The 27,940-nt window shown below is 50.3% G+C and overlaps 1 protein-coding gene and 1 non-coding gene across 2 annotated transcripts in view; one reads left to right on the top strand and one right to left on the bottom strand.

Moving 5' to 3' along the window:
• CACNA1H (calcium channel, voltage-dependent, T type, alpha 1H subunit) overlaps nucleotides 1-27,940 on the bottom strand; it is a gene marked incomplete at its 3' end in the record, with an annotated part of 563,591 nt that overhangs the window by 176,039 nt on the left and 359,612 nt on the right. The window contains exons 5-7 of the mRNA XM_015409183.1: nucleotides 26,064-26,161; nucleotides 15,116-15,275; nucleotides 2,207-2,522 (exon numbers count right to left, since the gene is read on the bottom strand). Of these exons, the coding sequence (XP_015264669.1) occupies nucleotides 2,207-2,522; nucleotides 15,116-15,275; nucleotides 26,064-26,161 (574 nt within the window). The remainder of the gene's footprint in view (nucleotides 1-2,206; nucleotides 2,523-15,115; nucleotides 15,276-26,063; nucleotides 26,162-27,940) is intronic.
• On the top strand, nucleotides 10,729-10,800 carry TRNAD-GUC. The gene has a single exon. It is a non-coding gene; the product is annotated as a tRNA-Asp (tRNA).

The following is a 27,940-nucleotide window of genomic DNA, read 5'->3' as shown; positions in this document are numbered from 1 at the left end:
GATCTCTCTGGGCCCACGTTCGCAAAACCTACTTAGCTCTGCCAAAGACCCTATTTTACGAAGCCTGCCTTATTTGACCTCTAAGGTCACCCTATGTCTTCAAGTGCACACCAGCTAGCTTTGGTTATTTGACAGCAAAGGAATAAAGCCCATGTATAGAAGCAGCGTTGCCTCCAGAACATGGGATGGGTACTTTACAGAGGGAACGAGACAGTGAATTATACCATTGTATTTAGTATGTAGGGGCTGCGGTGGCTCCGAGGTTAAGATGCTGAACTGCAGACCGGAAGGTCGGAAGTTCGGCAGTTCGAGACCCGAGTGCCGCATGACGGAGTGAGCTCCCGTCTCTGGTCCCAGCTCCTGCCAACCTGGCAGTTCGAAAGCAAGAAATTGCAAGTAGATAAATAGGTACCGCTTCGGTGGGAAGGTAACAGTGTTCCGTGCGCCTCGACGTTTAGTCATGCTGGCCACATGACCACGGAAACGTCTTCAGACAGTGCTGGCTCTTCGGCTTGGAAACGGAGATGAGCACCGCATCCCTAGAGTCGGATTCGACTGGCTTTCGAGCAAGGGAAACCTTTAACTTTACCTTTATTTAGTATGTATTATCTGCTCGCCTGTATGTATTATCCTGCTCTCACTGCACTGTTTTCTACTTATGTAACACTGCTTTCTGCAGTGTCCGATCCAGACGTCGTGTCTGATACTTTGCTTTTTGTTTCGGATTTCAGCAATCCCGGTCCCGTTACATTGCTTATTAGATGCCTCGTGCAACTGCTTGCATTGACTTAAATTGTGTAATCTGCCTGGAGTCTCAGTGAGAAATTTAATAAATAAATTTAAAAACTGTCTAGACTTCAAAAATCCCAGTAATTACGCTCATGAGGATAACAGATAATGAAAATGAATGGGAATAGCATTGAGTAGGTGAATGAATCCAAAAAATAAAAAAGCACAACTGGGTGTCTGTGAGACACATCCCCCCCTTGCCTGCTGAGGCCAGGCATGGCTCCTAGACACCACTGCTGTCATAGTTGCGTCTGGGAGATACGCAGGGACTTCCAGTGAAAAACAATAACAGGCATTCACAACACTAGAGATCAAACGTTGTGTATATTTGGTGGTCCAAAATACAGTAAAGTTTCCGGACATACAAACTTTTCAAAAAATCCTTTATCAAGACTGGACTTATCATGAAGCTATAAAAATATACCGAGTAGCAAGAACTGTGTGTTGGTATTTTGTTTTGAAAGGAGTCAGATGGCCAAATTGGGAATTTTAAGAAAGGCTTGGGAGAGACACGATGTTGGATCTCTAGTGTTACGTGAATGGCTACTCTAGTTGAGTCTGGAGCAACTCCTGGACTCCTCCAAGACTCAGGCGATAAGTCCATTGTCACCACATGCACAGGCGACACTTGTTTTTTTTTGGAGGGGGGATTTAAACCCCCAAATGTAATTTTTAAGGTTTTCAGATTTTTCTGCAAACCTGGGGGGGGGGGTGTCTCCCAAGTTTGCAGAATTATCTGTTTTATGTCAATGTGGCCCCAATCTGCAGATTTAAGTATCTGTAAATTAGGCCGCACTTGACTATTAGATCCTTTCCGCACTTGGATCTCATCCTTGGTTTTATCAGAGTTCAAATCGGGATATGATACCTTGGCATTTATCCCTGGTTATAACAGCATCTGTTTATCCTGGGACAAGTGTGGGGCGAAACCGGGGTGACCTTAATGTAATGTGGAAACAAAAAATGCCCCGGGATAATTACAGGGGTGAACTTGAGTGTAGTGTAGAATGTAAAAATACCCCAAGATAATTAGAGGGGTGAACTCGTGTGTAGTGTAGAATATAAGTTTGGGGACAGGGTTGAACCAGGATTTAAGGTCTAGTGTGGAAAGGACCTTAGATATAAGATGCCACTGTTGTCCGGCAAACTGTATAGAAATAAACATGCAGCCTCATAGATATCACAGAATTCTCCACCAGCATGCAGTTGTTTCCCAACAGCTGTCAAAATGAAAGGAAGGACAGCAACGGCCCGGCCAACACGATCTTACAAAACAACAAATTGACTCTTTCTTTGCCTCTTTCGCCAACGGCAAACGCAACACTCGAGGACTGCTTTTATCCGACGGAAGCTGAAGTCACATCTCAAACACACCCCGACGTCCGCACAAGAATGGGGGAAACCAAAGGACCCTTACCTGAAAAATAGCTATCCAAGCATAGCCAATATTATCAAAATTAATAGCTCCATTGTGCGGGTTGAAATCCCCCGCCCTGCAGATGTTGTAATACTGGTTCCAGTTTATGCAGGAGTTCCGGTGGCTGAAATCCAGCGTGTACGTATTGGGGTTGTACGAGTCCATGCTCAAAGTACATTCCACCTTATACTCCTTCCGGTTGGGGATGTTGGAACACTTCTGCATGCCGTTGTCCCGGTGGGATGAACAGATGAACGGATTGTCGTCTCCTTCATCCGTCCGGTAATACGGCTGCAGGAAAGTCAAGTTGTATGTCCTAGAACAGGAAAAAGAAACCCAGGAAGGCGTTAATGTCTTTGTTTATTATTCTATCTCTTGAAACCGATGTTATGCCACCTTTCCACTTGTATGGGGTTTGCAAGGAAGGTGCAGAATGTGAAAACATTTGAGCATTAAAACAGAGTTCAAAATAGTATATAAAATAATTCAACAAGCCCTGACTTAGATAGTCCAGGCAAGACCAATCTCGTCAGATCTTGGAAGTGAAGCAGGGCCAGCCCTGGAAAGTATTTGGATGGGAGACCTCCAAGGAATACCAAGGCTGGGAGGCAGAGGCAGGCTATCAAGCTACTTCTCTGAACATCCTCCATGCCCCAGTAGGAGTCTCCCGAAGTCGCCATGACTTCCAGGCACGAGCACACGCACACACACACAAAATGCTACCCCCCCAAATATAATTCAACACCAGCATACGAACATATAAACACGAAATACCAAAAACAGGCAGGAGGGGCAATAACAGTTACGCCAATATCTTTGTGCTACGTCCTCAAAGGTCTGACGGACGTGGAGTTCGAAGTCAGTAGAACAGAAGTGAACGACATGGGTGTGAAATCTGTGAAAGAGAGGAATGCAGGGACACCGCAAGGATTCTAGCTTGGTGTAGTGGTTAGAGTGTTGGACTCGGATCTGGGAGCTCCAGGTTTGAATCCCTGCTCAGCCCTGGAAGCCTGAAGTCACTCCTTGGGCCGGTCACGTTCTCTCAGTCTAAGCTACCTCACTGGGTTGTTGGGAGGATAACGGGGAGAATGTCGGGTGAAAAGTGCGGCATAAGTGAAGTAAATAAATAAAACAGATAAGAACGCTTAGGAGATTAACACCCCCGGACAGGATCTAGGAAGAGAAACACTTTCTTGGGGGGGTGGCCATCTTGAATTCCAATAACGATAAAACTGTAGCGCCTACAAGAACCCAGTGGGGACAAAAAGGGGGGTATTAAGGAAGGAGAAGAAGAAGAGGAGGAGAAGAGATTGGATTTAGACCTCGCCCTTCACTACCCAAGGGAGTCTCAGAGCGGCTTACAATCTCTTTTCCCTTCCCCTCCCCACAACAGACACCCTGTGGCAATGCTCCCTCTAAGCCATGGAGTCTTGTGAGCAAAAATCCTACTTTGTGAGCCACTGGCTTTAAAGTTGTGAGCGAGCGATTTGGCTACTGCATAAAGTAGTTTGCTCTGGGGCCATCCCTTCCTGAGCCAAGACAAAAATGTGTGAGCTGGAAGCTAAAGAACTGTGAGTTAGCTCACACTCACTCAGCTTAGAGGGAACACTGCAGCTGTGAGGTAGGTGGGGCTGAGAGAGCTCTTTGGAGAACTGCTCGAGAGAGAACAGCTCTGAAAGAACTTGTGACTGACCCAAGGTCATCCAGCCAGCTGCAAGTGGAGGAGTGGGGAATCAAACCCGGTCCTCCCAGATTAGAGTCCACACTCCTAACCACTACACCAAACTGTATACAACTATATATAACTGTATACGTACATAACTACCTGCAGGTACCTCTACACACGACACACTGCACCTTGGCAGAATTCAAAATGGCGGGGCCCACCTTACAAATGAGAAATGGCTCTGGGTAATATTCTTGTTAGGGGCTGCAGTGGCTCAGCGGTTAAGACTCTGGGCTGCAGACCGGAAGGTCGGTAGTTCAGCAGTTTGAGACCCAAGTGCTGCGTGACAGAGTGAGCTCCCGTCTCTGGTCCCAGCTCCTGCCAACCTAGCAGTTCAAAAGCAAGAAATTACCCTGCTTTGGTGGGAAGGTAACAGCGTTCTGTGTGCCTTGGCGTGTAGCCATGCCAGCCACATGACCAAGGAGAAGTCTTCGGACAGCAGTGGCTCTTCAGCTTGGAAACAGAGATGAGCACCGCATCCCTAGAGTCGGATTCGACTGGCTTTCGAGCAAGGGAAACCTTTACCTTTAATTTTAATATTCTTGTAGATTCGGATGCCGTCCAAAGGGATTTCCATTCCTTCCAATGTCTCCCAGACAGCCTCCGCTGGTTCCTAAATGTATCTCAGACAAGGCCCATTTCCATTTCAGAGCAACTGGGGCTTTAACAGAAAATCCCTTGGCCGGTACATCCATTAATGCAAAGAGACGGGGCCACTGGCCATTTCAAACTCTTCTGGGTCGCCGACGGGACAGGTGTCGGGCCATTAGCCGGCGCTGTATGCTTATCTCAAATCTTTTTTAATTGCTCTGGGATTCAGTTCGCAGTTCCTGTTCGCCTGAGATAGCTGCAAGCTATAATTGCTGCAGTTGGTATGCTTTCCCCCCCAGTTTTCACTTTGTCTCTGTTAGACTTTCCACTGGACTGCAAAACATATTAGATACATTTCCGGACTCTCAGAAACAGAAATGAGGCAGTAATAGGGTTGCTAGCTTTGTCTTGTGAAACCCCTGAAGGTCTGGAGGCGGGTGCGTTTGGCAGAACCAGATGTGCACGCATCACATTGGTGGGAAATGCCAGCAAGTCGCAGCCATTCTCAAGGGTTTTCAAGGCGAGAGACATTCAGAGGTGGTTCTGCCATTGCCTGCCTCTGCATAGCAACCCTGGGCTTCCTTGGTGGTCTCCCATCCAAGTACTAATCAGGCCCGACCCTGCTTAGCTTCTGAGATCTGATGAGATCAAGGTAGCCTCGGCTATCCAGGTCAGGGGAAGAGACAAACAGAGGTGGTTCTGCCATTGCCTGCCTCTGCATAGCAACCCTGGGCTTCCTTGGTGGTCTCCCATCCAAGTACTAATCAGGCCCGACCCTGCTTAGCTTCTGAGATCTGATGAGATCAAGGTAGCCTCGGCTATCCAGGTCAGGGGAAGAGACAAACAGAGGTGGTTCTGCCATTGCCTGCCTCTGCATAGCAACCCTGGGCTTCCTTGGTGGTCTCCCATCCAAGTACTAATCAGGCCCGACCCTGCTTAGCTTCTGAGATCTGATGAGATCAAGGTAGCCTCGGCTATCCAGGTCAGGGGAAGAGACAAACAGAGGTGGTTCTGCCATTGCCTGCCTCTGCATAGCAACCCTGGGCTTCCTTGGTGGTCTCCCATCCAAGTACTAATCAGGCCCGACCCTGCTTAGCTTCTGAGATCTGATGAGATCAAGGTAGCCTCGGCTATCCAGGTCAGGGGAAGAGACAAACAGAGGTGGTTCTGCCATTGCCTGCCTCTGCATAGCAACCCTGGGCTTCCTTGGTGGTCTCCCATCCAAGTACTAATCAGGCCCGACCCTGCTTAGCTTCTGAGATCTGATGAGATCAAGGTAGCCTCGGCTATCCAGGTCAGGGGAAGAGACAAACAGAGGTGGTTCTGCCATTGCCTGCCTCTGCATAGCAACCCTGGGCTTCCTTGGTGGTCTCCCATCCAAGTACTAATCAGGCCCGACCCTGCTTAGCTTCTGAGATCTGATGAGATCAGGGTAGCCTCGGCTATCCAGGTCAAGGCAACAGATGGACATTAGTGGTTTGCCATTGCCTGCCTCTGATTAGCAACCCAGGACTTCCTTGGAGGTCTCCCATCGATAGAGTAACCAGGGCTGACCCTGCTTAGCTTCCGAGATCTGACAAGATTGGAATAGCCTTGGTCATCCAGGTCAGGTCAAAAACACTGATCAGTGTCTAAATATCGATTCAGGAGGGTAGCCGTGTTGGTCTGAAGCAGTGGAGCAAAGATTGAGTCCAGTGGCACCTTCAAGACCAACACAGTTTGATTCTGGGTATCGGCTGTTGTGTGCATGCTCGTGTATCTGAAGAACTGTGCATGCATATGAAAGCTTGTACCCAGAATAAAAGTGTGTTGGTCTTGAAGGAGGAAGGGAGGGCAGGGAGGACCGCCTCAGAGCTTAGTTCTCGCGAAGCGTGGCCCTTTCTTACACACCCAGGCAGGGGTCATTTCCTGCAGGAGCACACAGGAGCAGAGCTCCGGCAGTAAAGAGCCCGGGGGGCGGGCACATGCAACAAGCCCCGCCCCCTGCTCCCAGCAGCCCTCAGTCAGAGCAAGAAGCAGCCGGGTAAGTTGTAGAGCCCCCCCCCCCGGTCGAAAACAGTCCAGTGGCACCTTTAAGACCAAGTTTTATTCAGGCACAAGCTCTCCCTCCTCTGTGAGGGCAGATCTGCATGTCCCCCCGCCCAATAGCTGGCAATCCAAAAGAGTCCAGTGGAGCCTGAGCGGTGGGTGTTGCCTTCTGACACACTTCCGGTGATGTCAGGGGGTGTGGCATATGCAAATAAGTTATGCTAATGAGTTATGCTAATGAGCTCCTGCTCCTCTTTTTCTATGAAATGACCCCTGCACCCAGGGAATTGCTAATCACCACTTTGGGGTCAGGCAGCAATTTTCTCCAGGCCAGTTTGGCTGGAGATCCTGGAGGTTTTTTGTCATCTTCTGGGCGTGGAACAGGGGTCACTGGTGGGGTGTGTGTGTGGGGGGGAGGTATTTGTGAACTTTCTGCCTTGTGCAGGAGGTTGGACTCGATTACCCTGGAGGTCCCTTCCAGCTCTATGATTCTAAGGTGCCACTGGACTCAAACTTTGCTCAGTGTCCAAGTAGGACGCCTGTCCTTAGGTCTCGGGACAACTGGCGCTAACTGCAGCAGAGACTCAAAACGCCAACTCTCCTGCATCACTAATCATTTAGGAATGCATTAATTTCACCATGGGTAGGGTTGCCAACTCCAGGTTGAGAAAGTCCTCGAGATATGGGGCTGGAGACTGGGGAGGGAGAGATTTGGGATATAATGCCCTTGAACCAATCCTCCCAAGCCTCCACATTCTGCTGGGGAACTGATCTCTGTATTTGAGAGATCAGTTGTAATCCTGGGACACCCAAGCCCCACTGGGAGGCTGAAAGCCCTAGCCATGGATCTGGAGACTGTATGCCAGTAGTCCGCATGCTCGACCTTTGGTGTGCTCGGAATACCCAGTTGCTGATACCGAGAGGACCAAAGTATATCCCTGTAGACACAACCAAAGTATATCCCTGTAGACACAACCAAAGTATATCCCTGTAGACACAACACGCTTTCCCCGGAGGAGAGGGAACGCAGATACAAACATGATCCCCTGCTTCCTTAGTGACTGCGGGCTCATGAGCCTGGTGGTCGGCTATGCACAGAGGAACTATCTGCACGTATGCCCCCAGCCCATGATCACCATGGAATACCAACATGGTGTAGTGGGAAGAAGGAGAAGAAGGAGGAGAAAAGGAGGAGGAGGTGAAGAAGGAGAAAAAGAATGAGGAGGAGGAGGAGGAGGAGGAGAAGGAGGAGGAGGAGGAGGAGGAGAAGGAGGAGGAGGAGGAGGAGGAGAAGGAGGAGGAGGAGGAGGAGGAGAAGGAGGAGGAGGAGGAGGAGGAGAAGGAGGAGGAGAAGAAGAAGGAGGAGAAAAAGGAGAAAGAGAAGAAGGGGGGAAGGAGATGAAGGAGGAGGAGGAGGTGAAGGAGAGTTGAATTTATACCCCACCCTTCACTCAGAGTCTCAGAGCACCTTACAATCCCCTTCCCTTTCCCCTCCCCACAACAGACGCCCTTGTGAGGTAGGCGGGGCTGAGAGAGCCCTGAGAGTACTTGTGACTGACCCAAGGTCACCCTGCTGGCTGCATGTGGAGGAGGAGTAGGGAATCAAACCTGCTTCTCACAGGTCAGAGTCACTAGCTTAGTTTCGAGGGAACACTGGTTGCACTCCCAGGAGATCTCCGGCCACCACCCGAAGCCTGGGCACTCTTGCCCCAAGGGTCTACCCGGTAAATCTCCAGGAATTTCCCAACCCTGAAGTGGCAACCCTGCCGGCAGAAGGGCTCATGTGGCTTTCCACAAACTACACAAAACGGAATCACTCAAGAGGGCTTTTCGATATGGGCAATTGGGTAGCGCTGTACAAAACTATCCACAAAGTTACTGGGATCAATTTTTAGGGACAGTGGCCTATATTGGTTGTGTATAGCTTGCTGTCAGCTGGATCCCACTATATAGTTTTGCATCCTCTAGTGTACCCTGTGAACAATTCGCTTTGCTTCAGTTCTGCCTTTTAAATGTCTGGTTGGCTCTACAGCCCAAATCCTATCCCACTGATTGTCGAATGTCCCATCCTGCCGGCTGTGTTGATTCCCTCTGTGTCGTCCGTCTTGAGTCCAGGGAGAAAGGTGGATGATAAATCACACACACAAAATAAAACAAATTTAGAGTCCAGTCAGGCACCTTTAAGACCAACAAACGTTTATTCAAGGTATGAGTTTCATGTGCAGGCACGCTTTATCAACTACTCGATCAAATTTAGTAAAGTGTGTGTACACACGAAAGCGCATACCTTGAATAAACCTTTGTTGGTCTGAAAGGTGCCTGACTGGACTCTACATCTGTTGTACTGCTTCAGACCAACATGGCTGACCACCTGGACAAATAAATAAATGCATACATGCTTCCTGTAAGTGGTTGTATGCATTATCTTCAGCTATGTTTTCAGTTTGGTGTAGCGGTTAAGTGCGCAGACTCTGACCTGGGAGAACTGGGTTTGATTCCCCACTCCTCCACTTGCACCTGGCTGGATGACCTTGGGCAAGCCGTAGTTCTGATAAGAGCTGTTCTTGAAAAAGAACAGTTTCTGCCAGAGCTCTCTCAGCCCCACCGACCTCACAGGGGGTGTCTGTTATGGGGAGGGGAGGGGGAGGGAAAGGAGTTTGTAAGCCCCTCTGAGACACCTTTGGGTAGTGAAGGGCGGGGTATAAATCCAATCTCTTCTTCTTCTTTCATTGTTATTTGTGAGACTTCTTGAAACATCAACTATAGCTGCTTTCAGAGGTAATATTTCTCTACTGTTTTATCCAACCTAATGGGTTTTATCCCAGCAGTGGGCGAGAACTGACTCTCAATTATATTTTAAGCTAAGGAATGGCCGGGACCCAATCCGTTGGCCTCGCCTAACCCGTTGGCAAGGAAAGGATTGGCAACCCCTTTGCATCTGGCAATCTTGTCTGCATCCAGGCCGGTAGCGCTCGATCATCTCAGCGTCCCGTTCCAGGGTCCGTGGGCCAAAACACACATTAGGGAATTGGTGCGGCGCCACCCACAAAGAAATAAAAATTAATAGCCCAATTTAAAAAAACACAATTTATGGGACTGAGAAACACAGGATCCTGGACTTCTTCTTGCTTCTGATTCAGAAGGGAAGCGGCCGTGGCTCAGGGTCAGAGCACCGAGTTTTCACGCAGAAGGTATCAGAACCCGGTCTCCGGAGTTAGTAGAATCGGGTAGCTTTTGATCTGAAAGACCTCCACTCGACCCTGGAGAGGGGCTGCTGGTCTGGACAGACGTGACCCATCTTGACAGACAAAAAATCCAACTCTATAGAAGGCACTTTCATTTAGGGAAGAGCTGTGGCACAGTGGGAGAGCCATTGCTTGGCACGCAGAAGGTCCCAGGTTCAATCCCCAGAATCTCGAAAGGCCCAGGCATATATGAAAGACCTCTGCCTGAGACCCTGGAGAGCTGTCAAGAGGGGCTGTGGCTCAGTGGCAGAGCATCTGCTTGGCACACAGAAGGTCCCAGGTTCAGTCCCCGGCAGCATCTCCAGTTAAAAGGGACCAGGCAGGAGGGGATGGGAAAGACCTCCGCCTGAGACCCTGGAGAGCTGTGAAGAGGGGCTGTGGCTCAGTGGCAGAGCCTTTGCTCGGCACGCAGAAGGTCCCAGGTTCAGTCCCCGGCATCTCCAGTGAAAAGGACCAGGCAGCAGGTAATGGGAAAGACCTTTCCCTGCCCGAGACCCTGGAGAGCTGTAAAGAGGGGCTGTGGCTCAGTGGCAGAGCTTCTGCTTGGCACGCAGAAGGTCCCAGGTTCAATCCCCAGCAGCATCTGCAGTTAAAATGACCAGGCAGTAGGTGATGTGAAAGACCTCCGTCTGAGACCCTGGAGAGCTGTAAAGAGGGGATGTGGCTCAGTGGCAGAGCCTTTGCTTGGCATGCGGAAGGTCCCAGGTTCAATCCCTGGCATCTCCAGTTAAAAAGGACCAAGTAGGAGGTGATGGGAAAGACCTCTGCCTGAGACCCTGGAGAGCTGTAAAGAGGGGCTGTGGCTCAGTGGCAGAACATCTGCTTGGCATGCAGAAGGTCCCAGGTTCAATCTCCGGCATCTCCAGTTAAAAAGGACCAGGCAGGAGGTGATGAGAAAGACCTCTGCCTGAGACCCTGGAGAGCTGTAAAGAGGGGCTGTGGCTCAGTGGCAGAGCCTCTGCTTGTCACGCAGAAGGTCCCAGGTTCAATCCCCGGCACCTCCAGCCAAAAAAAAAAAAAGCAGGCAGTAGGTGATGTGTAAGACATCGTGCCTGAGACCCGGGAGAGCTGCTGCCAGTCTGTGTAGGCAGTACTGATCTAGATGGACTGGCAAAGGCAGCTCCAGATGTCCATTCTTCCCCTGTTTAGTTGTGTGGATCTGGCCCCACCATTTCTAATGACCAGCCACAGCCTGGACGGGAGGCTGTTGGAACCCTGACCAGCCAGCATCGTGTAGTGTTGAGAGAGGGGGACTAGGTTCCAGGAGACTCAGGTTTGAATCCCCACTCTTCCACGGAAGCTGGAGGGGTGACCTTGGGCCGTTACACACCCTCAGCCTAACACCGGAAAGGGAAGGGAAGCTCCGCTAACCGGTGGATGCCGCAGGAGAGTCCACACTTTGATTGCTTTGGTCTTCCAAGAACTGCGGTGTGGTGCAGTGTTTCGATCTGGGAGACCCCACTCTGCTGCAGAAGCTGGCAGGGTGACTGGGCTAGTCACACGCTATCAGCCTAACCTACCTCACAGGGTTGTTGTGAGGATAAAATGGAGAAAGGGGAAACAATGTCAATCTCTTTGAATCCCCGTTGGAGAGCCACATGGGGTATACATGACGTATACATGAAGAGACATGTGGGGTATAAATGAAATAAATGAATACATTAATCACTAGTCACACAAGCAAGAATCATTCGCAGAGCAGTTCAGAACATGGTCTTGGGGGGGGATTGGACTGGGTAGAAATATATTAAAAATATAAATATTTGACCAGTCAGTTGGCTAGAGCCAGTTTGGTGTAATGGTTAAGGGCAGAGACTCTAATCTGGGAGAACCGGGTTTGATTCCCCACTTTTCCATTCGCAGCTGCTGGATGACCTTGGGCAAGCCATAGTTCTGTCAGCACTGTCCTTGAAAAAGAGCAGTTTCTGTCAAGAGCTCTCTCAGCCCCACCTACGTCACAGGGTGTCTGTCGTAGGGAGGGGGAGGGAAAGGAGTTTGTAAGCTGCTCTGAGATGCAGAGTGAAGGGCAGGGTATAAATCCAAACTCCTCCTCCTCCTCCGCTTCTTCTCCTTCTCCGTCTTCTTCTTCTTCTGTTCTTGGTGAAGAACTGAGACCCTACTCTCTTCAGACAACAGTCACACTCTGTGGAACGGCCAGATTGATTCAGTGCCAAAATGACAGATGTGACTAAGTGCCATGGGGAGGAAATTCGGCTGCCTGCCAAACGCCTGTCCTTCAAATACACAAGACTGCCTGTCACACTCTGTTTATGTTCTCTCACCACTGGGTAGTGTCTTAGACATTAAAAAGAAATGTTAAGGGAGGGTGGCCCAGAACACCGAGGGCTCAGCCACTCAATTAATTTTGATCAGTTTAATTTTTTACCTTGTCTTTCCCCCCAAAGCCAGTTTGGTGTCGTGGTTAAGTGCGCGGACTCTAATCTGGGAGAACCGGGTTTGATTCCCCACTCCTCCACTTGCACCTGGCTGGATGACCTTGGGCAAGCCATAGTTCTGACAAGAGCTGTTCTTGAAAAAAGAGCAGTTTCTGTCAGAGCTCTCTCAGCCCCACCGACCTCACCGGGTGTCCGTTGTGGGGAGGGGGAGGGAAAGGAGTTTGCAAGCCGCTCTGAGACACCTTTGGGTACTGAAGGGCAGGGTATAAATCCAATCTTTCCTTCTTCTCCTCTTCAAAGTAGCTTCCATTATTCTCCCCTCCTCTATTTTATTCTCACAACCAATGCTCCCTCTAAGCTATGCAGTCTTGTGAGCAAAATTATCTGCTTTGTGAGCTACCGGCATTAAAGTTGTGAGCGAGCAATTTGGCTACTGCATGAATTAGTTTGCTCTGGAGCCATCCTTCCTGAACGAAGACAAAAATGTGTGAGCTGGAGGCTAAGAAACGGTGAGCTAGCTCACACTAACTCAGCTTAGAGGGAACACTGCTCACAACCACCTTGTGAGGCAGGTTAGCTGTGCGACTGGCCCCAGATTGTCCAGCGAACTCCCGCAGCCCAGCCGGATTTCGAACCTGGGTCTCCTGGGTCCTAGCCTGACACTCTAAGCACTGCACCACACAGCAGTTCTTGGAGTTTGATGAAGACCGAAGCAATCCCAGGTCTGGACTCTTCCTGCGGCATCCAACAGATAGCCAACCTTCCTTTTCCTTTCCACCGTTCCTTCAGCCATCGGGACAAAGGGCAGGACGGTTTCTTCCGGGCTGCAGTAGAAACCGGGAAATGCCAGCAAAGGTCTAGAGGGCGAGCTCCAGGGATTCAGGTGACGTCTCCTGGCATCCGCTGCTTCTCAAAGTTGGCATTTGATCTCGGGCACTTAGCCGCCGAAAGCTGATACTCAGCAGTTGGTATGTAGTTGGAGAGAGGTACACATGTGGAGACGTCTCATGCTGATTCAGCCCATTAGTCTGTCCGGGTCAATCTTGTCCACTCTGGCACTCCGGTAGATGTCTTTCCCATCACCCCCTCCCTGTTTCTTTTTAGCTGGAGATGCCGAGGATGGATCACAGGGCCTTCCGTATGCAAAGCAGGTCCTCTGTCACTGAGTCACGGCCCAGCCCTGAGAAATGGTCCACAAAGATGCCTGGTGCTGGATCTATCAAGGTCAGCTTCATCTCCTCTTCATGGCAAAGACTTGCCGGGGTCTACGGTGGAGGTCTTTTATGTCACCCACTACCTGATCCTTTTAACTGGAGATGCCGGGGATTGAACCTGGGACCTTCTGCATGCCATGCAGAGGCTCTTCCACTGAGCCACAGCCAATGCTCCCTCTAAGCTATGGAGCTCTGTGAGCAAAAATTCTACTCTGTGAGCTACTGGCATTAACGTTGTGAGCAGGAGATTTGGCTGCTGCATAAATTAGTTTGCTCTGGAGCCATCCTTCCTGAGCGAAGACAAAAATGTGTGAGCCAGAGGCTAAAAACCTGTGAGCTAGCTCACACTAACTCAGCTTAGAGGGAACACTGCCCACAGCCCGTCTTATAGCTCTCCAGGGTCTCAGGCGGAGGTCTTTCCCATCACCTCCTGCCTGGTCCTTTTTAACTAGAGACGCTGCCGGGGATTGAACCTGGGACCTTCTGCATGCCAAACAAAGGCTCTTCCACTGAGCCACAGTCCCTCTTTACAGCTCTCCAGGGTCTCAGGCGGAGGTCTTTCCCATCACCTCCTGCCTGGTCCTTTTAACTTAGAGATGCCAAAGATTCAATCTGGGACCTTCTGCATGCCAAACAGATGCTCTACCATGGAGTCATGGCCCCTTTTTTTTTACAGCTTTCCAGGGTCTCAGGCGGAGGTCTTTCACATCATGTACTGCCTGGTCCTTTTAAACTGGAGATGCCGGGGACTGAACCTGGGACCTTTTGCATGCCAAGCAGAAGCTCTCCCACGGATGGAACTGCCTTATACTCCAGGTGTATCAAGGTTGATATTGTCCCCTCTGACTGGCTGTGGCTCTCTAGGGTCTCTGATAGAGATCTGTCACACCACCATCTGATCCTTTTGCGTGGCAATGCTGGGGGCTGAACCTGGGACCTTCTGCATGCAAACCAGATTGAATGAATGACGGCCATGGCCAAAATAAAGCTTCCTTCTACTGAGTCAGAGCTGTGGGCTATCAATATCAGAACTGGCAGTGGCTCTCCAGGTTCTCAGGCCTTTCATATCACCTATACTACCTGACCCCCCCCTTTTTAAAGGAAGATTCTAGGGATTGATCTTGGGACCTTCTACATGCAAAGCCAATGCTCTAATTGGAGAATTTCACTCTGCAGATGCTCATAGGCAGGCAATTCCTTTTCAGACATTCTTCTCCTCCCATTAGAGCACCACCATCAAACAAACAAACTGCAAGGACTGAAGTTCTGAAGGGGTGCATACAGCACCACTGTATTGTGTACCAGTAAAGTGACAAAGAGAAACCAAAGAGAAATTCCTCTGAATGGCAAAGAGAAACCAAAGAGAAATTCCTCTGAATGACAAAGAGAAATCAAAGAGAAATTCCTCTGAATGACAAAGAGAAATCAAAGAGAAATTCCTCTGAATGACAAAGAGAAATCAAAGAGAAATTCCTCTAAACTACAAAGAGAAATCAAAGAGAAAATCCTCTTTTGGAAGCGAATAAGCGAATAAGCTCAATAGCTACATCTAGTGAATTCAATGCTAGGCAGGAGGAGCTTTGTACCATTTCAGGGTACTGGTGGGGATGATGATATACAGCCTGCAGTGGCCCCTCTAAGAAGTGCAGGGGACAGGTGAGTGGAGAAAGGCAAAACCAACCAACAGATGGGGACGGTGGAGAACTTACATTTGAAAATGGGTGTCTAGGAAGCATCTGTTCCTCAGCAGCCCGGCCCAGAGCTGCACCCCGACGATCCCAAAGATGAAAAAGACAAAGAAGCATAAGAGAAGAACGTTGCCTAACATAGGCAGAGTATCTAGCAGCAGGGTGACGAGTATGCGCATACCTGGGGAGAGAAGAGAAGGAGAGGGGCGTCAGGTAGGCTGCCAGGCAAAGAACGTACAGCTGCAACATCACTGCTGAGAACACACTTGGGACTCAGCGCAGAGAACAGAAGCATGGAGAACTCAACAAGAGCCCTGCTGGATCAGACCAGTGAAGGTCCATCTAGTCCAACATTCTCTCTCACACAGTGGCCAACAGGTTCCTCAGGAGGTTCAACAACAGGGCATAGAGGCCGAGGCCTTCCCATGAGAAGAACCTCAGAAGAGCCCTGCTGGATCAGACCAGTGAGGGTCCATCTAGTCCAGCATCCCGTCTCACACAGGGGCCAACCAGTTGCTCGGGAGGACCAACAACAGGGCAGAGAGGCCGAGGCCTTCCCCTGAGAAGAACCTCAGAAGAGCCCTGCTGGATCAGACCAGTGAAGGTCCACCTAGTCCAGCATTCTCTCTCACACAGTGGTCAACAGGTTCCTCAGGAGGTTCAACAAGAGGGCAGAGAGGCCGAGGTCTTCCACTGAGAAGAACATCAGAAGAGCCCTACTGGGTCAGACCAGTGAAGGTCCACCCAGTCCAGCCTCCTGTCTCACACAAGGGCCAAACCAGTTCTCCTGGAGGGCCAACAACAGGGCAGAGAGGCTAAGGCGTTCTCTTGGTAAGAACTTCAGAAGAACCCTGCTGGATTAGACCACTGAGGGTCTATCTGGTCCAGCATCCCATCTCATGCAGTGACTGACCAGTTTCTCTGGAGGGCCAACAAAAGGGCACCGAGGCTGAGGCCTCCCCCTGATGTTGCCTCCTGGCCCTGGGATTCGGAGGTTGACTGCCTCTGAATGTGGAGGTTCTCTTTAGCCAGCGTGGCTCGTAGCCACTGACAGGCCTGTCCTCCATGAATCTGTCCAGCGCCCGTTGAAAGCTTTCTATGTCTGTGGCCACCACCACATCTTCTGGCAGCCAATCTCACATTTTAATCACTCGATTATTTCCTTTGGTTCATCCTGAATCTGCCGCCCCTCACTTTCATTGGTTGCTGAGTTTTAGTATTTGGGGAGAGGGTGAGAGAGTTCCCATCTGTACGCTCTCTCCACCCATTGCGTAACTGTATAAATCTCTATCACATCCCCCTCTTAAGTAGTCTCTTTTCTAGACTTTAACCCGGCCACCGGTGGCGGATACGGGATGTTCTTCTGGCTTGCATGTACCTACGGCACAGCTCCACAAAGGGCATGTGATGCAAATCACATGGTATACAGGGTATACAGGCTAGGCACAGGATCCTCACCTTGCATCAGACAAGTTACAGGGTCTTCTCTATTCCTGCATGTGCAGCACCCTATTAGAATCAGGACCACAGTGCAAGTGGAGAAAGTGCTTCTCTTTCTCTTCTCCACACCACTTTCCCAACCTGAAGCAGTCTGTAAGGGTCACTGTTTTGTGAAACCCACTTGTTCCTCTGGGATAGTCGTGGGACCAAGTAAGTTGGGAAAATGCAGGAGGGGACATGTGGGGAGATGGCCGAATCTCTTTCGCCACGAGCACCATGGTCCCGAACTCAAGAAGAAACTGCATGTGAGAGAAACAATGGCCCACAGAACCCAAGAGCATAAGAACATAAGAGAAGCCATGTTGGATCAGGCCAGTGGCCCATCCAGTCGAACACTCTGTGACACAGAGTGGCCAAAACCCAGGTGACATCAGGAGGTCCACCAGTGAGGCCAGAACTCCAGAAGTCCTCCCACTGTTGCCCCCCAAGCACCAAGAAGACAGTGCATCACTGTCCCAGACATAAGATCATAAGAGAAGCCATGCTGGAACAGGCCAATGGCCCATCCAGTCCCACACTCTGTGTCACACAGTGGCCAAGACCCAGGGGCCATCAGGAGTTCCACCAGTGGGGCCAGAACTCCAGAAGCCCTCCCACTATTGCCCCCCAAGCACCAAGAATACAGAGCATCACTGCCCCATACAGAGTGTTCCAACTATACCTTGTGGATCATAGCCACTCCTGGCCCTCTGCTCCATATTAAGAACATAAGAGAAGCCATGTTGGATCAGGCCAATGGCCCATCCAGTCCAACACTCTGTGGCACACAGGGGCCAAAACTCAGGTGCCATTGCGAGGACCACCAGCAGGGCCAGAACTCCAGAAGTCCTCCCACTGTTGCCCCCCAAGCACCAAGAAGACAGAGCATCACTGACCCAGACGTAACATTCATAAGAGAAGCCTTGTTGGATCAGGCCAATGGCCCATCCAGCTCAATATTCTGTATCATACCGTGGCCGAAAACCAGGTGCCATCAGGAGGTCCACCAGTGAGGCCAGAACTCCAGAAGTCCTCCCACTGTTGCCCCCGAAGCATCAATACAGAGCATCACTGCCCCAGACTTAAGAATGTAGGGGACACTATGCTGGGTCAGGCCAATGGCCCATCCAGCTCAATATTCTGTATCATACCGTGGCCGAAAACCAGGTGCCATCAGGAGGTCCACCAGCAGGGCGAAATCCAGTAGTAATGACAGTGCGGCTTGAACCCAGCCACCAGTGGTGTGGTAGGAGGAAATGGCCCCCTGGCCAAGGGTTATTGCATTCTGTTCACTACTGGAACATTGTAATGCCCCGGGTCTGGTCCCATCCAGAGAGCCGCTAGCAATGAACTGACCAAGCAAACGTCATCGGTTGCTCCAAGTCAGGACGCTTTACAAAGCCAGACTCGCCCTGCCCGCAAGCGGCTGACACTCTGCCAGGTCTCGACTGCCAATTGCCCTCCGGCGCTTAATGCAATTATCAAGCAAGCCTTGGGCTGTCACTGGAACAACCACCACTTGGCTCACCGAGGAGCAGGCTTTGTCACCGGTATGTTTCTCCAGGCCCCCTTTGGGTAGGTGCCATCAGCTGCCTGTGTCAACGCCATCGGTTACCTTTGTCAAGGCCATCACTAGCCTTGGTCAAAGCCATCACTTGCCTGGGCCAAAGCCGTCACTTGCCTTGGTCAAAGGCACAGGCTCGGCCCACGAGCAGCTGTCCCCTCCAGTGGGAGGGCGAGCAGGGTCACGACGTCATTTCATAACAGAAGCAACAGCAAGAGAGTAAGCAAATGTTGCAGCTTTTCCCGTGAACTGGGGGATCAGAAGGGATTACCTGGACGGCTGATGTTATCCGAAATTCATTATACCCTCGCTGTTGACATTCCCCCATTGCTCCGAGCGGTGGTTTTCCACCGGAAAGATTTGCCATTCCCAGCGGCGGAACTAAGCCCCGCGTCAAAGGGAATGCAAATCGCAGTGGTTAGAAAAAACAGCAGTTCTAAGCCAGCTATTGGTTTTAGATAAAATAAACGTTAAAAAGAAATTTCAGATGATCGGGAAACATATCTCCTAAGTAAATCACCTCTTCGGATTTCTGCATCCCTGATTATCCTTCCCTCTGCACATGGCTGGCGACCCCCTAAGCCATGTTCCCCTTCATTCTTTACACCCCTCTACTACTACTCCCAAAATTGGCTCCCCCCCACCTCCTCGTATGTGCAAACACAGGTTCGAATCAGCCTTCTGGCACAGACCACATAAACCAGGAACCTGTAGGCACTTCTTGTTGTACCTGTGGGCGCTGCTGGAATTTGGGGGAAGGTAGTGGGTGCTGCTTGAAATGGCTGCCGTTGAGTGCTAGGGGCAACCTCGCAATGTTAGCATGTTCCAAGCCAAGTGGCCTCCTATTGCAACGTATCATAAAACAAACAAATCCATAGATTTGTGGTGGAAGAGGCCCTAGGAAGGGAACATCTGAATTTGCTAACATCTAAATAAATATTGAAGCCATTGAATGACCACTGGGAATGCCTGGACATGGTCCGTCATCTTTTTTGGGGTTTTGAAACGGAAGATCATTGAGCACCTTAATTGTAATTGTATTGGATTGGTTTTAAATTGTATAATATGTTTTAATTATCGGAATAGTATGTTTTTATTTGCAAGATTTCTTGCCCTGTAAGCTGCCCTGAGCCCTACGGGGGAGGGCGGGATATAAATCTGATAAATAAATAAATAAATAAATTCGTTCAAAACAATTTAAAATATCCAGCTAGTTAAATTTAAATATATCTATGCAGGGCTCTTTTTGTAGCAGGAACTCCTTTGCATATGAGGCCACACGCCCCTAATCAGGGCCGGCTTGCTCACTAGGCAAACTAGGCGTTCGCCTAGAGCGGGCCAGCCCTTAGGGGTGCCACGGCACCCGCCCCCCCCACCAAAAGCCCCCCTACCCAGCACAGCCCATTCCTGTGACCTGCCTGCCCATGGGAGGCTCCACCAGCAGGGTCCGTGAAAGGCGCTGGGCAGCTGGGTGAGGCAGCAGCCGGGCAAAGTGGGTCAGTCGGTGCGGAAATCCTCTGGCCACCGGTGGCAGCACCCAAGTGAGGGGGGCAATGCACAGGGGGAGGGGGGCGGCGTACGGGAGGGGCGCCAGAAGGGATCCTCGCCTAGGGTGCAAAATAAGCTGGGGCCAGCCCTGCCCCTAATGTAGCCAATCTTCCAAGAGCTTACAGTAGCCCCTGTAAGAAGAGCTTTGTAAGCTCTTGGAGGATAGGCTACATTATACATGTGTCGCCTAATATGCAAAGGAGTTCCTGCAACAAAAAGAGACCCGAATCTATGGCTCAGAGTGGCCATTCTGTTTCAGTTCCGTTTCAGTTCCATTTCAGTGTACACCAAGCTCAGGCCAGGAAGGTGTTGCGTCAGAGTGATGGATCAAGCAACCGTGCCACAGGGTGCTTGAGCAGGGGAGGCCAATGATATTTGACGTCCGTTGGCTCAACCAAAGGCCTGGCAGAACAGCTCCATCTAACAGTCCTGGCGGAGCTGCAGCAGATCCTGCAGGGCTCCGATCTCATCCGGGAGCACGTTCCACCAGGCTGGGGCCATGGCCGAAAAGGTCCTGGCCCTGTTTGAGGCAAAGATATCTTTCAGGCCGGGGACAACTAAGCGGTCCTGACCTGAAGAGCACAAGGCTCTTTGGGGCGCGTATGGAGAGAGACAGCCCCGCAGGTATGCTGGTCCTATGATGGAGACGGAATTTGTTTTCCCTGCAGACTGTTCCGGGTGGTCAGCCGTGTTGGTTTGAAGCAGCAGGACAAATGTAGATTTCAGTGGCACCCTTAAGACCAACAAAGGTTTATTCAAGGGATGAGCTTTTGTGTGCAAGGCACACTTTCCCAAATGCATTGGAATGGAAGGTAAGAATTCAAACTTATAGACAGAGGCTGAATGGTAAATTAACATGTAACGTGATGAAGATGTTTTAAGATATGCAAAGACAAAACTCAGGGCTATTATTGGGCAGGAACACACAGGAACGGAGTTCCGGCTGGCTCCCGAGTTGGCCACGCCCAGCAGGAACTCATTAGCATAATAGGCCACACCCAACAGCAGGATTGGCTACATTAGGGGTGTGTGGCCTAACATGCAAAGGAGTTCCTGCTACAAAAAAAGCCCTGGGTTTGGACAACAAACAAGGTAAACAGAATAACAAGCAAAAGGTGGGTGTGGCTGGATAACCACACTTCTGGTAACATGGGGGTGCGGCCTAATATGCTAATGAGCTGTGCTGTCAGGGGTGTGGCCCAATATGCTAATGAGTTCCTGCTGTTAGGTGTGGCCTATTATGCTAATGAGTTCCTGCTGGGCTTTTTCTACAAAAAGAGCCCTGACAAAACTAAATAACAACCTAAGGGTATAAGGGCAACAGTTCTTTTAATTTAATTAAAGGGGGAAAGGTCAGTGAAGCAAGAATATGTCAAAAAAGGAGATAGATGTGTAAAGGTATCTTTTCTAATGTAGACTGGTAAGTGATTCCTTCTGGGGAGTTCAGAACCACCTCCTGCTCAGATAAGGTGGAGGACAGCCAGGACTGGCTCTTTATTTGGGGAAAGGAGGAAGCCGTTTCCAGGAAACTGATCAGAGGGGGCCCCCTTGCTGGGTGACCCTGGGCCAGTCACATGCTCTCATCCTAACCTACCTCACAGGATTGTTGTGAGGTTCACATGGAGGGAGGAAGAGCAATGTTCATAAGCTGCTTCGGACTCCCCACTGGGGGACAAATATCAACATTTATAAATGCCTTGCACCTCATCGCCAGTATAGCCGGCATGCTCAGAGCTAGAAATCAGCAAAGTGATGTGAGTTCGCGAAGGCCAGGGCTGAGCTCTGGAGAGCCGGTGCCAGAGCCCTGCACCGAGAGAGAGTGCATCTCCTCTCTCCTCTCGCAATCCCTGCAATTTCCAGCTGCATTCGGCCAAGCGCGAGATCCCTGCTGAGAGACTGCAGTGCTGCAGACAGGAGGGTCTGCCCTGTTCCTCGGAGGGCGGGGGAAGTAGGGGGGGGGGCGTTGCTCCTAAGGGGAACCAGGAAGGAATATAAGAAATGGGAATTAGTGAGGGATGAAATAAATGCACTTCTGGAAAACAGAAAAACGTAGGAACGGCAAACCGACGGCACCGTTCCACAAACAGGCGAGGAAAGCATTCCTTCCAAGGAATGAAAAGTCAGGAATTGGCAAGCAGGGCTTTCGGACCAGGTGTGCAAACTTAAACTCCAGAGCCACATCCCTGGATCAAACCTTCTGCTCCGCCATCTGGCCCGCCGGGTCCTTTGGAGGAAGCAGGATTCAGGCAACCCACTTCCCTGTCCACATGTCCTTCCCAGAGACCCTTAGGGAAGGAGGGAAGGAAGCATTCAGCCCTTTCACCTCCTTCCCTCAGTTGGCTCGAAGGAAAGCTTGCTCTCTGGGGCACATTCTCCCCAGCCGTGTCTCTTCCTTGGCTTTATGGTGACCAAACAAATCCCACACAGATTTAACCCCCCCTTATCTTCTGAGACCTGGATCATCCTTGTTTCCTCTCCTCTGTCTTGGCATTGGTCTACCGACAATGCCACCCCTTGACTATGCTTCGTACCCTTGTCCTTTTGCCCAGGGTTGCCTCTGGACATCTCACTATGCAGGGTCCGGCCCACTGGCACCCCTCTTTGGTTACCTCTCGAGTGATGTGGATCCCATCACCCATGGAGGACGGGAGGAAAGCTTCAATACACAGGGCAGGCACTTAGACCCGATTCCTGCCAAACGAGTACGTGTCATGGTTACCACGGGCAGCGTTCCCTCTAAGCTGAGTTAGTGTGAGCCAGCTCACAGTTTTTTTTAGCCTCCAGCTCACACATTTTTTGTCTCACCTCAGGAAAGATGGCTCCAGAGCAAACTAATTGATGCAGAGGCCGAATCGCTCGCTCACCACTTTAAGGCTTGTAGCTCACAAAGTAGAATTTTTGCTCACAAGACTCCACAGCGTAGAGGGAGCATTGACCACAGGATAAGGCTAGGTCACGGGGAATGAAAGCAAGTTTCACATTGTTTGGACCACCGATGAAACTTGACCACAGAAGCTAGGCAATACCACGAGGCCTGCTCCAACCAATTAACATTGGCCGCCTTCCCTGTCAGGGTATTTCTTCCTTTGGTTCCTTCCTTTGCCCAGAACATAGCGGAAGAGGAAGCCTCAGCTGACGCCCCACTCAAGCGGCTAAATCCTCACATGTCACCTCGTTCAAGTGGCTGAATCCTCCCCCAATACCTGGTTCAAATGGTGAAACCCTAGCCTGACATCCTGTTCAAATGGCTGAATTCTTGCTTGATACCCCGTTCCAGCTTGATACCCCATGCCCTGTTCGAGAGGCATTCAAGTAAACAAACCCTCACCCAACCCCTGTTCAAACAGCCAAATCCTCATGCAACACCCCATTCAAGGGGCCGAATCCTCTCTCGACACCCTGTCCAAACAGCCAAATCCTCACCCAACACCCCATTCAAGGGGCCGAATTCTCGCTCGACGCCCTGTCCAAACAGCCAAATCCTCACCCAACACCCCATTCAAGGGGCCGAATTCTCGCTCGACACCCTGTCCAAACAGCCAAATCCTCACCCAACACCCCATTCAAGGGGCTGAATCCTCGCTCGACACCCTGTCCAAACAGCCAAATCCTCACCCAACACCCCATTCAAGGGGCCGAATTCTCGCTCGACACCCTGTCCAAACAGCCAAATCCTCACCCAACACCCCATTCAAGGGGCCGAATCCTCGCTCGACACCCTGTCCAAACAGCCAAATCCTCACCCAACACCCCATTCAAGGGGCCGAATCCTCGCTCGACACCCTGTCCAAACAGCCAAATCCTCACCCAACACCCCATTCAAGGGGCTGAATCCTCGCTCGACACCCTGTCCAAACAGCCAAATCCTCACCCAACACCCCATTCAAGGGGCCGAATTCTCGCTCGACACCCTGTCCAAACAGCCAAATCCTCACCCAACACCCCATTCAAGGGGCTGAATCCTCGCTCGACACCCTGTCCAAACAGCCAAATCCTCACCCAACACCCCATTCAAGGGGCCGAATCCTCGCTCGACACCCTGTCCAAACAGCCAAATCCTCACCCAACACCCCATTCAAGGGGCCAACTTCTCGCTCGACACGCCATTCCGGTGGCCGAATCCTCACCAGACGCTTCCTCAAGCCCCAGACAAGATGTGAGTTGTTTAGAAATACTTATGTCTGACCTTTCTGTCCTTTTAGGGTTTTGGCCTTTGGCTTCTCAGGCTGGCTCTGAAAGAGTGAAATTTCTATTCCTCAGGGACACGCCACTCGAGGAGGGTGTGTGTTTAGAAAACATTCCTGTCACAAATGTTTCTCTACCCTTCCATCTTCTTTTTGGTTTTGGCCAGACAATTCCCTCCCTCTTAGGCCACCAAGTGATATTTAGCGTTACTCCATGCTGCTGCCCAGAATGAACCCATCTGTTGACTTGTGGCTAAACAGATATTTGGACAGACTTTGCAAAATGTCAAGCGTGGCACGACTAAAGATAATGAGCATCCGTCTAGGCCAGTATCACTGTTTCTACTCTCTGTATGCCCAGTGCCCATTTTGAAATACATCCCTGAAACAGCTTTCAATCAAGCCACATAAGGCCTGGGGAATTCTTCCACGAAAGAAGCTTCTGCTCGGAGGAAATCTCTCCACAGTTGTTTCAAAGAACACATTTCCAACGCAGACAATGCCTCTGAGCAAGAAGACATTTTTCTTTCTTTTGTTCTGCACAAGAAACCTCCCAGGCAAATTCATTGCAGTCTGCACCAGAAAGCTAACAGAATTGGCTACAGGAACAGAGAAAGTGGGGAACTGAGGGGAGGGGATTGGGGTGGTTTCATTTGACAGAGTCCTCGGTTGAATTCCTGTGGATTTTCAGTGCAGGGGGGAAAAGAGGGCTCTGCTAAATGGCAATGGCAGTTAAGGGGGTCTGCTAGGTGTCTCCTTGCAGTGTTAGCTTTCCGCATGCAGGGAGGCCGAGAAGAATGGCACAGCTCCAAGAAACGACAGCTGAACTCAGGGAGCAGGATATGGACCCAAGATCATGGGGGGAAGGCAAAGCGAGGAAATCATTTGCTCCAAACCACATGGCTTTACCCTGTACTACCCAAGCCCAGCCCCCAAGCAAATGCCCTGTGGCACTGTTGCCCCTCACCATCCCAGCAACTTGCAATCTCTTTGGACAGTGACAACAGGCCAAATTCAGGATCACCTAAGGGAAGCTGATGAATAGATGATTTGGGGCAAAGAGAAGAAAGACCTTCACACAGCATGTGGAACTCACGGCCACCAGGAGTGATGAGGCCGCCTATCCAGGCGGCTTTAAAAAGCAATTGGACACACTCACGAATGGGTCTCCTTGGAGATTATGATCCACGATGGCTTAATGAAACCTCCAAGTAGACCTCTGCATGCTATAGGTCAGAGGGATCCAATTGTGGGGGTAGGTTTCGGTCTCTGGGGAGTCATTTGAGGCAATTGGTTGGCCACTGTGGGGAAACAGAATGTAGGACGAGATGGAACTTCGAGTCTGATCCCATGGGGTTCAACCTTAGCTGTTGTATGATCTCTGTCTCTGAGATATTACGGATGGGAAGGACCAGGGAATTAAAGGGCATTTTCCAAAAAGCAGAGGAACAGGAAAAGTAATTTCTGGTGGATACCTGATGATTTCTCCACAATTATCCCAGCTCTCGGCAGAAGAGGATTTCTGCCGAAAAGCAATAAAAAGAGCTGAGACATTAGCATATCAGCCAAGGATCACTCAGCGCAGAGCTGGCGCTGCCGGGAAATGAATTTGACTTGTCGGCTTATCTTTCATATTGGATAGAGGAGGAAAACAGCTGGATCCGCTTGTGTGGGGGGCGTACGGCCCACTTGAACCCCCCTGAGGAGCAGACTGGCCCGGCCAGGCCTGGCTCTGCTTTGGAGCTGATGCTCCGTAGAAAATAGCTAGTTGGCAACGATCTCAGGGACAAAGATCTCTCAGGGGAAGGTCATTGCTATGGCAGCTGCTGGTCGGTAGCTCCCGATGACGGTGCAGCACCGTCCTGGGGTGCTTATGGACCCGTTTGAACAGCTGTGCAGGGATAAGCAGAACCAACAGGGGCTGAAACACCACCTGATCCGAGACTGGACCACACACTGGTCCCTCATGGAAACAACTCGAGAAGGATATCTGCAAAAGACGGGTGGATAGCCAGAGACTGTTGGACATACGACTGAAAGCCTGCCCCGAATTTCCCAGAACAAACGGCCAATATCACCCCAATCCGCCTGCATCTAGGCCAGGAGTAACAGGGGATATCGAGACACTCGAAAAGAAAGACCCGCCCGTGACCCAACACAACGGGGGAGATGAAAAGGCGGGGAGAAGACTTACTTGGCACCCTGTTAATGGCTCGCAAAGGCCTGAGTACCCGGACGGTACGGATGGCGGATAAGCTGACGTTGTGGCCGTCCAAAGAATATTCCATCATGCTGAGGAGAGAGAGAAAGAGAGAGAGAAAGGAGGTGAGAACGAAGACGCCAGACTACTGCTGATCTTTTGTTATCTGAGGAAGGGAGCTTTTTTTAAAAAAAAGATTTTTATTGATTTTCTACAGAAGAAAAAGAACAGACAAACAAGCAAGTCAATCTACAAGACTAACTAACATGAAACAAACAGGAGCTTGTACCCCCTGTAACTAATTTGTTCTACATACATAGAATCATTCTTATATGCACCCTCACATGTAAAATAGTATATAAGCCAATGGATATTTTGATACTTATAGCATAAAGTATAACATTATTGTGAGCATCTTTGCAAATACGTCTCACTCCATTTATATAATCTTGACCGTGTTTTTTCAAACACTTCTTTTTTTATCTTGCAATTGCAGTGTTAGCTTGTCCATCTCTGCCGTCTCAAATAGTTTATAGATAATTTCTTCTTCTGATGGTACTTCTTCTTTTCGCCAATATTTTGCGTAAAAAATCCTTGCAGCAGTTATAACACGTATAAATATATATACATCTGTTTTTTAAAATATTTCTGGAATAATATTTAATAAAAACAATTCTGGTAAAAACGGTACAGTTGTTTCCAATATAGGGAGCTTTGATTCATGAAAGATTGCGCCCCGAATATCTTGCTGACCTCTAAGGTGCTACGGGACTGGTATCTAGAATCTGACCAAAGGGGCTTCTGACTCTCATATCCCGAATATCTCGTTGGGTCTCGGAGGCAGTACTGGATTCGAATCTAGTAACTGATGATGGGAGGTTTCACCCTCCAAAGGTCATATCTTGAAAATCTTGTTCTCTAAGGCGTTACCGGACTCAAATTTAGTATCTGATGAAGGGAGTTTTGACCCTCAAAAAACTCATGCCTCCAACATCTTATTGGACTTGAATCCATCTGATCTTTGGGGAGTGGAAAAGGGGGGGGTCTTAAGAGGCCAGCTGACATACTAAGAGGTCTTTTCCAAGCTCAGTACATTAAAAAAGCACATCTAGGCCCCTGCCACACGGCAGAAAAAAACACGGCCAAAGTGCGGCTTTTTAGGAGCCGCACCAAAAGAGACACGCGGCGGCGGGATCACACAGATCCCCTGAGCCGCTGTGCAGTTGCTCCCCGGCACAATCAGATGCCGGGGAGGAAGCCACCGACGGGAGACCGAGGCAGCCGGCTGCGCATACTTGCGCATGCGCAACTCGGCCAGGAGCCTCGAATGCTCCCGACGACAGATGCACCGGCGATCCCACAGCCGCGCTCGCTGCGGTGTTTCAGGTAAGTCCTACTCTTTACTTGGTTCCCCCCCCCCCGCAGCACTGGGCTGTAGGGACAGATCGGGGACAGGTGCGCGCCGATTCCCAGATGTTGCGGTGAGATCGCGCCCGTTTGCTGCGCCCCCAATCTGTCCCTCTTCCGGCCCAAAACCTCCCGTGTGACCGGGGCCCTAATTGAGTTAAAGTTCGCCACACTGAGCCAAACTGTTCCATTCCCCCCGGATTGAGCTGTCTGTTGCTTTCCAAAGCCCACTCATGGTTAGCTGCTGTAAATTTTCCGGGCTGTGTGGCCGTGGTCTTGGCATTGTAGATCCTGACGTTTCACCAGTAACTGTGACTGGCATCCTCAGAGGTATAACGCAGAAAGATGGAGTACTCTCTGTGTCAAGGTGAGAAGAAAAATGGTAGGCAGGTAATTTATATCTACTCCAGAAGGATATACTCCAGATATAAATTGCCTGCCTACCCTTTTTCTTCTCCTCACCT

Source organism: Gekko japonicus, unplaced genomic scaffold, assembly GCF_001447785.1.
Source record: "Gekko japonicus isolate JY-2015 unplaced genomic scaffold, Gekko_japonicus_V1.1 scaffold103, whole genome shotgun sequence".
Lineage (NCBI taxonomy): Eukaryota > Metazoa > Chordata > Lepidosauria > Squamata > Gekkonidae > Gekko > Gekko japonicus.
The sequence above is the reverse complement of the archived record's forward strand: the minus strand, read 5'-3'. Positions and strand labels throughout refer to the sequence as shown.